This window comes from Eubalaena glacialis, chromosome 1, assembly GCF_028564815.1.
Source record: "Eubalaena glacialis isolate mEubGla1 chromosome 1, mEubGla1.1.hap2.+ XY, whole genome shotgun sequence".
Lineage (NCBI taxonomy): Eukaryota > Metazoa > Chordata > Mammalia > Artiodactyla > Balaenidae > Eubalaena > Eubalaena glacialis.
The window spans coordinates 35,451,461-35,461,712 of NC_083716.1; the positions used below are offsets into that span (position 1 = coordinate 35,451,461).

The window sequence follows — 10,252 nt, forward strand, 5'->3', positions numbered from 1 at the left end:
AGAGAAACATGGTGAGGAAAGAGAAAAACTAGCCCTAACGCGCCAAAGGGTCTATTCAACAAGAAAAAAGACATTTCTGAACCGATTTACGAGGGGTAACCCGAGCCCAAACCCCCGCAGACCGAGGGGCGAATCGCGGAGTCTGGGGAGGAAGGCGCCCGAGCCCAGTGACAATGGGAACCGTTCCTTCCTAGGAGTGGGGGCTCAGAGAGGAGACCGTGCCTCGCCCGGGCCGCCTTCCCGTCCGCTCGGGAGAAGCTAGACCCACCTGGAGACCGCCATGGCCGGGCGCCGGCGGTTCGGAGCTCCCCGCGAGCGACGCGCCGCGCTGCCGAGGCGCTAGTTTCCAGGGAGCGGAGCGGCGCAGGCCCAGGCCACGGAGCAGATAGGAGCGGCCGGTGCAGCGCGGGATGTCCCGGCGCGGGCCCTCGGGCATCTGCCCCGCCGCCTACCCGAGCTCGTCCCTGCCGCGGCCCGGGAGCAGGGGTCTCAGACGGCGGCGGAGGCAGCAGTCCTCCGACCCGCACGACTTCAAACCGGGTGCCCCCAACCCCGCTCTTTGCTGACGCAGGCGTCGGCACGCCGGACTGAGCGTCAGCGCGCCGGAAGTGACGCCCGTTCACAGCCAGGGGCTCCGCTCCGCCGCTGAGTAGGAGTATGAACCCATACGGCCTGGTGGCGCGCGCCGCAAAAAAAAAAGTTGTCTGTGCTCATCTAGAGGGGGTCGGTAGTCTTCATAAGAGGCGAGAGAGGAGAAATGAGTCCACTTATTTTCTAGGGAAGTAAAAGAAGCGATCTAGCCAAGGTTCTGGGAGTTAAAACCTTTGCTTCTAATTCCTCACTGCCCCGATGCCCATCTCACCAGACTGCTTCTAGAGAAAGCAGAATCCACAGGACCATAGCATGCTCTAGTCCAGGTGGCGATGCCAGTGGGAGGGGTGAAATCCAGAAAGATCTGCAACGGCACTGAAGACACGGCTCGAATGTTTGCCATCTATCTGCCATATGTTCTGCCTAGGTATTGGAGGGAAAGTATTCTGTCAACCATTTTGCCATGTTTGATTTCTTAATTGCTTGTGTTGTTGGTGCCATCATTTTCTCAACCATATTTGAAAACTCTCAGCCATTTATTTATGTATTTATTTATTTGCTTATGTGGCTGTTCAGTCGCTTAATTTATTAGGCTTTTAAACATTCTTCTGTCACCTAGTGCAGGCCCTTATCACCTTAAACTTGATTTTTATGACAGTAGTCAAAGTAATATTTCTCCAGCTTCAACTGAGCCCTTTTTTTTTTTTTTTAATTTATTTATTTTTTGGCTGTGTTGGGTCTTCGTTTCTGTGCGAAGGCTTTCTCCAGTTGCGGTGAGCGGGGGCCACTCTTCATCGCGGCGGGCCTCTCACTGTCGCGGCCTCTCTTGTTGCTAGAGCACAGGCTCCAGACGCGCAGGCTCAGTAGTTGTGGCTCACGGGCCCAGTTGCTCTGCAGCATGTGGGATCTTCCCAGACCAGGGCTCGAACCCGTGTCCCCTGCATTGGCAGGTGGATTCTTAACCACTGCGCCACCAGGGAAGCCCCTGAGCCCATCTTAAAGGCCTCCAACAGATTAATCTTCATGAAACACTGCTTTCACCGTGTCACTCCTCTGCTTATAAAACTTATCCATTGGCTTCTCATTATCTGAAGAGGCTTTGCCTCAACCCCTGAGTCTTTTTCATCTATAAAATGAGGCTAATGAGAAGTACTATAGAAATAAAATGAGGTCATGTATCTAGAAAAGCTTACAAGAGTTTATAAAGCATAAAGGGCAAGAAACTAACTTAAGAACCTATGTGCTACGCATTTGGCATGCATTATCTCATATAATTTGTAGGCCAACCCTGTAAAGTAAGTTTTAATCTTCATTTATAGGTGAGAAAACTAAGCTCAGGAAGGTTAAGTAATTTGCCCAAGATCCAAGCTACTAATAATATTTACTGTTCATTCTTTAACAAATATTAATTTGGCCCCTGCTCTATGCCAGACACTCTGCTCGGCACTGTTTTATACTATTAGACAATATCTGATTAAGCTGATGTTCACATGTCTTCATATTTCACAGCCTCCTCCCACCTGCCTTCTCAGTTCATCTAACACCACTGAAACTAACAAGCAGGTACATTTACTGATTGTACACTACATTCATTTATTCAGCCAAAATTAAGTACCTACCGCATGCTAAACTCTATACTAGAGATTAGGGCTTCTAAAGAAGCCAAAAACAGATAAGGTGCCCACTCTAGTTGAACTTACATTCTAATGGGAGGAAAGAGAGTGAACAGATAAACAAGAAAATATCATGTTTGTATGCTATGGAAAGCAGAATGATGGGATAGAGAGGGTGATTAGAGACCCCAGACTGGGTTATTAGGGGGAAACAAAGGAGGAGCTTAATCTGAGGCCTGAAGGACAAGAGGGAGCCAGCTATGTGAAAACCTGGGGAGCCTTCCAGATAGGGGATACAACTAGTGTAAAAACCTAAGAGAAGCTGGCTATCTTGGGAGACAAGATGGGAGAGGTAGAAAGGGGCCATTGTAAGGTATTTGGATTTTAGTCTAGCAATAGAAAGTCATAGGAGGGTTTTAAGCATGTGAGTAAAATGATCTGATATACATTTTAAAAAATCTTACTCTTTAATATCCAAGAGGTAATTAGATATATAGTTCTAAAGGACATATAGAAGAGAGGAAAAGGCTGGTGTTACAGATTGGTAAGGCATAGTGTAATAATCAAATATACTGAAGTCAGACTGACTTGTTTTTAAATCCTTCCTCACCACACTTAACAGCTGTGTGTCCAGGGAGTTGTCTAACCTTTCTAAGCTTCAATTGCTTCTGGGAAACGGGGACAATAATAGCACCTTATAGGGTTGTGGTAAGGATTAAATGATATAATGAATATAAAACATTTAACCCAGTGACTGAAACTTTAAGCACTCAAAAACATTATTAACTACATTAGTGTTCTTTTTGTTAACTATGCAACCTTAAGCAAATGACTTACCTTCTATGTCTCAATTTCCTCCGCTGTGAAATGGGGATAATATTAGTACTGGTACACAACCCTTATCTGAGACCCTGGCTAGAGATGGTTTTCTGAATTTAGAATTTTTTAGATTTTGAAAGGTAATCCAGTGCCTATTATGTCACACCCTAGCAGCTTCTAGGGCAGCACTCCATAGTCAAGTACATTTGTAGTTCTGCAGCAAAACGTATGAATAGCCATACTAAGAGGACTAAATAAGAAACTCTAAATAAATGCATGGCAGTTTAGGTCAGGTTTTGCTGCCAGATGAATTTTTTTTAAGTATCATATTCAGACCTTTTTCAATTCCAGAACTGTAAATAATGGATCGTGAACCTGTACTTTGTAAAGTTGTTGTAAGGAGCAAATGAGTTGATACATGATACACTTAAGAAATACTAAGTGCTAAATAAATTTTAGCTATTATTATTTTTTTAATCACCAGAAAGGTGGCTTCAAAAATCAATGGCAGGACTTTCCTCGTGGCGCAGTGGTTAAGAATCCACCTGCCAATGCAGGAGACACGGGTTCGAGCCCTGGTCCGGGAAGATCCCACATGCCGCGGAGCAACTAAGCCCGTGCACCACAACTATTGAGCCTGCGCTCTAGAGCCCGCGAGCCACAACTACTGAGCCCGTGTGCCACAGCTACTGAAGCCTGCGCGCCTAGAGCCCGTGCTCTGCAACAAGAGAAGCCACGACAATGAGAAGTCCGCGCACTGCAACGAAGAGTAGCCCCTGCTCGCCGCAACTAGAGAAAGCCCGCACACAGCAACGAAGACCCAACACAGACAACAACAACAACAAAAACTATACCCAGTAGGGTGGCTATTATAAAACACACACACACACACACACACACGCAAGAGAGCAAACAAAAAAAGTAAATTACAGGGGCTTACCTGGTGGCACAGTGGTTAAGAATCTGCCTGCCAATGCAGGGGACACGGGTTCGAGCCCTGGTCCGGGAAGATCCCACATGCCGTGGAGCAACTAAGCCCATGCGCCACAACTACTGAGCCTGTGCCCTAGAGCCCACGAGCCACAACTACTGAGCCTGCATGCCACAACTACTGAAGCTCACGCACCTAGAGCTCATGCTCCGCAAGGAGAGAAGCCACCTCAATGAGAAGCTGTACACCACAACGATGAGTAGCCCCCGCTCGCCACAACTAGAGAAAGCCCACGCGCAGCAACGAAGACCCAATGCAGCCAAAAATAAATAAATTTATATTTTTAAAAAAGTAAATAACAAGTATTGGCAAGGATCTGGAGAAATTGGGACCCTTGTGCACTGTTGGTTGGAATGTAAAATGGTGCAGCCACTATGGGAAACAGTATGGAGGTTCCTCAAAAAGTTAAAAATAAAATTAGCATATGATCCAGCAATTCCACTTTTGGGTATGTGCCCAAAAGAACTGAAAGCAGCCGCGGAGCAACTAAGCCTGTGCGCCACAACTACTGAGCCTGCACTCTAGAGCCCACAAGCCACAACTACTGAGCCCACGTGCCACAACTACTGAAGCCCGCGTGCCTAGAGCCCATGCTCCGCACCAAGAGAAGCCACCGCAATGAGAAGCCTGCGCACTGCAACAAAGAGTAGCCCACGCTCGCTGCAACTAGAGAAAGCCTGTGCACAGCAACAAAGACTCAACGCAGCCAAAAATAAATAAATAAATAATAAAAATAAATTAATTATAAAAAAAAGAACTGAAAGCAGAAACTCAAATATTTATACACACATATTCATAGCAGCATTATTCAAAATAGCCAAAACGTGGAAGCAACCCAAGTGTTCATCAACCGATGAATGCATAAACAAAATGTGCACTATACATACAGTGGATTATTATTCAGCCTTAAAAAGGAAGGAGGGGCTTCCCTGGTGGCGCAGTGGTTGAGAATCTGCCTGCCAATGCAGGGGACACGGGTTCGAGCCCTGGTCTGGGAAGATCCCACATGCCGCGGAGCAACTAGGCCCATGAGCCACAATTACTGAGCCTGCGCGTCTGGAGCCTGTGCTTCACAACAGGAGAGGCCGCGACAGCGAGAGGCCCGCGCACCGCGATGAAGAGTGGCCCCCCACTTGCTGCAACTAGAGAAAGCCCTCGCACAGAAACGAAGACCCAACACAGCCATAAATAAATAAATAAAAATTAAAAAAAAAAAGGAAGGAAAATTTGACACATGCTACAACATAGATGAGACTTGACGAAATTATACTAAGTGAAATAAGCTAGTCACAAAAGGACAAATACTGTATGATTCCACTTATATGAGGTATCCAGAGTAGTCCATTCATGGAGACAAAAAGTAGAATGGTGGTTGCCAGGGGGTGGAGGAAGGGAGGAATGAGGAGTTATTGTTTAATGGGTACAGAGTTTCAGCTTTGGAAGAAGAAAAAAGTTCTGGAGCTGGATGGTGGTGATGGTTGCACAACAGTGTGAATGTACTTAATGTCACTGAATTGTACACCTAAAATGGTTAAAATGGTAAATTTGGGGGTGGGATGAATTGGGAGATTGGGATTGAAATCTATACACTACTGATACTATGTATAAAATAGATAACTAATGAGAACTTACTGTAGAGCCCAGGGAACTCTACTCAGTGCTCTGTGGTGACCTAAATGGGAAGGAAATCCAAAAAAGAGGGGGTATGTGTATACGTATAGCTGATTCACTTTGCTGTACAGCAGAAACTAACACAACGTTGTAAATCAACTATACTCCAATAAAAGTTAATTTAAAAAACAAAAAAACAAAAAAGAAAAAAATGGTACAATTTATGTTATGTGTATTTAACCACAATTTATAAAAAGTAACTTCTAGTAAGACGTTACCCCTTTCTGACGTGGCATAGCACATCTGTGTGCCCTTATTTTTGTTCTGGGGGCAATGTTTCTGACAGAAAACATGGTCTCGAATGTCTCCTTTAATAATTATGACTTTCCGGTAACAAACTTTTTCATTGTAATTAGTAAAAAATGTCACAAGATGTCACTCTTTAGCTGAAAAACTATTCCAGTTTGGTTCAGTAGCCGATAACTATAATTCCAGAGCATCAGATAAAAGCCTGTATATAGTGCTTTGCTCATACAAATACGGTTTTCTGGGAAAGACAAGGTTTCCATCTGTGAAATGTATTATTAAGCTACTCTGTTCATGAAATTTATGTTAATATTTATTAACTTCATTGGTACTAATTGTTTTCCAGTATAAATTGAGTTGGTGTAATTAAGACATAACTAACTTTGTAAGTGTTAGGGAAATACAAAGCTGAAATGTAAAGATCATTGATCATTGAAAGTCAGGTGGCTTTACCACTAAATGATGTGTGACATTGGGTAAGTCCTTTAATCCCTCTGATTTCACCAGAGTGGTAGAAACATCCTTTCTTAGGTCGATATACACTACCGTATATTTACTCTGGGCTAAAACATATTTAAGTACATTCTAATTCTAAAATATTTTGGTTTTTATAGTAGTAATCAAATTGTAACTGTTGAAATACAATACCAATGGGAGTTTAGTAATAGAAAATACTGCCCACAAGAAGACATTAGGAAATATAATGAGACTTCTTCATGTCCTGAGGGAGTATTTTAGGAAAATACTTACTTGTATTAAACAATTATAGTCAGAGGTATAAACTCTTGAAATAAAAAAGATCACATTTATTACTGAGAACAGTTTTTAAAAGATAATGGAATATCCTGAAGTGTAAAAGAAAAATTGCTTTGTTTACATGTAAAATTCTTAAGATTCAAGGACACATTAATTCTTAAAGATTAACCATTTGAACTGGTAATATTATACTATAATCAAAATAATTTTTTAAACTTCTAATTTTTGTAAGAAGTTTGTAATTGAGTTATAATACCTAAAAACAATCAAAAGACCAAATGCTCACCGCTGGATGAAATGCTGGACGTTATAATGCGTCAATAAACGAGGATATTACATTTTTATTAGTAGTAACAGTTATTAGGATTAAGATTATTAGGATGAGAAAAACTATCAGAAATGGTGGGTGAAAATATAGAACTCAGAATGATATAAAAAATAGAGTGTAAATAGTGTCCAGTTAAGGATACTGACAGTTGTTTTGTTTCATTTCATCTTATTTAACTCTTAAAACTTAGATCTTTCTGTTTAACTTTTATCTTCACATGATTAAATATGTAAAAGGAGAGGGGGTGTAATAGCTAAAGGGTACAGAGTTGCTTTTCGTGGTGATGAAAGTGTTCTAAGATTAACTGTGGTGATAGTTGCACGTATGTGTGAATATATTAAAAACCATTGAATTTTACACTTTAAATGGGTGAACTGTATGGTATATGAACTATATCTCAATAAAAAGTAGGTGAAGGAAGCACACTATTCAAGCTTTTTTTAATTACTGCAAATATAGTTATGAATGCCTATTTTTAAAAGAGCATTGAAAACAAGTGGTTTGGGGGGGACGGATAAATTAGGAGTATGGGATTAACAGATGCACACTACCATACAGAAAATAGATACACAAAGATTTACTGTGGAGCACAGGGAACTATATTCAGTATCTTGTAATAAACTATAATGGAAAAGAATTTTTTAAAAAGGAATATAGATATATACATATATATATATGTATAACTGAGTTACTTTGCTGTACACCTGAAACTAACACAATATTGTAAATCAACTATAATTCAATTAAAATAAATAAAATTCAAGTAAAAAATATGTAAAAGGAAAGAAAAGAATGATTTGTTAAAATTCGCGTGATTATTTTAAACACTGGAAGCAAAAACGATTTATATTCATGTTACATTGCCACTTCTATCATACATCTGTGTGTGTGTGTGTGTGTGTGTGTGTGTGTGTGTGTGTGGCACGGTGGTGGGAAGTCTCCCAGGGAGAGAGAGAGAAGTCTGGGAGGGGCATAGTCGGGGAGGCCCGTTCTGTTCCATTGATAACACGTTCATTCACTGGGAGCCGGCTAAAACAGACTAATCCTTCTAGCAGTCATTCCCTCTACCTTAACAAGGCTCCGCCACCTCGCCTAGAACTCGGTAAGTTCAAAGTGCAGTAAAAGTGCGTTTTTCCAAAGAATAATCTGAAATGACTTTGTAGATAATTTACTGGAGGGTGGAGAAGGGGGGGGTGGAGGAAGGGGTGGAGGTGGTAATTATCAGGCATCGCTTTGCTATCATATTTGCAATGGGGAGAAAAACCTCAATGCGCAAATAGTTTCAAAAAGATTAGACAGTAATTGGCTTTTTCCCAGGAAACCTTTCCAGAGGGGCCACTCGCAAGCTGCTGCTGCCCACTGAAAACCGACGCCCAGAAAGTCTGGGGAGGGGGATTGGCAGGTGCCTGTGCTTGGGCCAAGGGCTGCGCCCGACTCAGTCAGCAGCCGTCTCTGCCTCTGTCCCCAGGTCCAAGGGATGCTGCTCTCCTGGCCCTGCTACCACTGAAGCGCTCAGGGGTCCCTGGAAAGCCGACCTGAGTGCAGAAACCACGAGCCATGAGTCCTCTGAGGCTGCGAGGGTCTCTCTCGTTGCTGCTGCTGCTGCTGGGTGGCTGCCTCCTCGAGGGCGCCGGGAGAAACCAGGGGGCGGCCGGCAGCGCGGTCGAGTCGGCCCCGGGCCCCGCGGGCGGCTCCTCCGGTCGCTTCGTCAGCCCCGAGCGGCACGCGTGCAGCTGGCAGCTCCTGCCGCCCGCCCCAGGGCCCGCGGCGGGCAGCGAGCTGGCGCTGCGCTGCCAGGGCCCGGACGGGGCGCGCCACCAGTGTGCCTACCGCGGGGATCCGGGGCGCTGCCCGGTCTATGCCGCCCGCCGCTCGCACTACTGGAAGCAGGTGCTGGGTGGGCTGCGCAGGAAGCGGCGGCCCTGCCACGACCCCGCGCCGCTCAAGGCCCGCCTGTGCGCGGGCAAGAAGGGCCAGGGCGCGGAGCTGCGCCTGGTGCCCCATGCATCCCCATTCGTCAGCCCAACTGGGGCGGGCTTTCCCCGGGATCCCAAGCTCTGGGCCAGGAGCCGGGGGCAGCCCCGAGAGGCCGCGCGCGGCCCCGCCGCAGGGGCCCTGCCTCCCCCGAACGCGCCGCCCAAAGGGAAGCCCTTTGAGAAGACCAAAGGAGGCAAGAGAAAGGCTGCCTGGGACCCAGACGAGGGGCGACCTCTGGGGACCCGGCCCGATCCCGACGAGCTGGACGAGAACGCGAAGCTCACGGAGACCTACTGTGCTGAGAAGTGGCATTCCCTCTGCAACTTCTTTGTCAATTTCTGGAATGGCTGAGGGTGCGGGCCTGGGGAGGGAAGGGGAGAGGGAGGGAGGGGATCTGTGCACAGCCCGGGAGGGGAAGCTAAGGGCATCCTAGGCCACGAGATACTGGATAGAGAGTGGGGAAGAGTCCAGGTTCTAGAATGGGTCTGGGGGGTGGAGGTGGGGCTTGGGATGAGAGTATAAAGGCTATGGAGAGTCTCTGAGACAGCAGAGAAGTTAAAAATCATTAAGAGTCGACCCTGATTAAGAGCAGAAGAACTAGTGGAAACAGAAGTGGGACACCCTAAATGTGCAAAAACTGTAGACTGGGGAGAGAGACGGGCACAGAGAGAGGCTGAAAAAAATAAGTGGGAAAAAGTGACTAAGAGGATGTGACTCTCGTGTGGGAAGCAGGATACAATGTACACTGTTTAACACATTTCTATTAAAATACACTCATGAGCAATTGATAACCTGAGCCAGGTTGAATTTTCAGTGTCATCTCACCTACTCAGCTGACAAGATTACCAACTTCTTTTCTCTTTAGGAATTAGCATGAACTTGGGTGCTGTCTCCTGTCATAGATGATCCCTATAGGGATTGAAGCCATTCAGAGCTCAAAATTGACTCCAGTGAAAAGGTTTTCAGGATGATTGCCTTTGAATTCTTTTAGAAGTGTTGCTTTTAAACAGAGTGATGCCTAGTGTTCTGAAACTTTCCTATTAACCTTCCAAATTCAGAAGTGAATTATAGAAGTTGAGTGCTCCAGTAGGTTTTAAAAAACAATTCTCTTTGTATTTGATCGTATTTTTTAAAAAAAGCTAAAATGTAAGTACATATCTCAGAGTCGTTTGGACCATTATGGAAGTCATCTCTCTGTTTCATGTAACTAATTGTTAACATATTTCATTTTAAATAAGATGAAATGATAGACTTTGCATG

At 44.8% G+C, this 10,252-nt stretch overlaps 2 protein-coding genes across 4 annotated transcripts in view; one reads left to right on the forward strand and one right to left on the reverse strand.

Annotated features, from left to right (window-relative positions):
• The window catches only part of BTAF1 (B-TFIID TATA-box binding protein associated factor 1), an 83,152-nt gene extending 82,586 nt beyond the window's left edge, over window positions 1-566 (reverse strand). The window contains exon 1 of one of the 2 annotated variants that reach the window (XM_061171101.1): window positions 269-566. In XM_061171101.1, the coding sequence (XP_061027084.1) occupies window positions 269-282 (14 nt within the window). In that variant the 5' untranslated portion in view covers window positions 283-566. Of the gene's footprint in view, window positions 1-264 lie in introns of both variants that reach the window. The other variant, XM_061171170.1, reaches the window with a different exon arrangement.
• The window catches only part of FGFBP3 (fibroblast growth factor binding protein 3), a 122,535-nt gene extending 113,192 nt beyond the window's left edge, over window positions 1-9,343 (forward strand). The window contains exons 1-2 of one of the 2 annotated variants that reach the window (XM_061171998.1): window positions 8,043-8,117; window positions 8,484-9,343. In XM_061171998.1, the coding sequence (XP_061027981.1) occupies window positions 8,573-9,343 (771 nt within the window). In that variant the 5' untranslated portion in view covers window positions 8,043-8,117; window positions 8,484-8,572. Of the gene's footprint in view, window positions 1-8,042; window positions 8,118-8,483 lie in introns of those variants that run through there. The other variant, XM_061171936.1, reaches the window with a different exon arrangement.
• The last annotated feature ends 909 nt before the right edge of the window (window positions 9,344-10,252 follow it).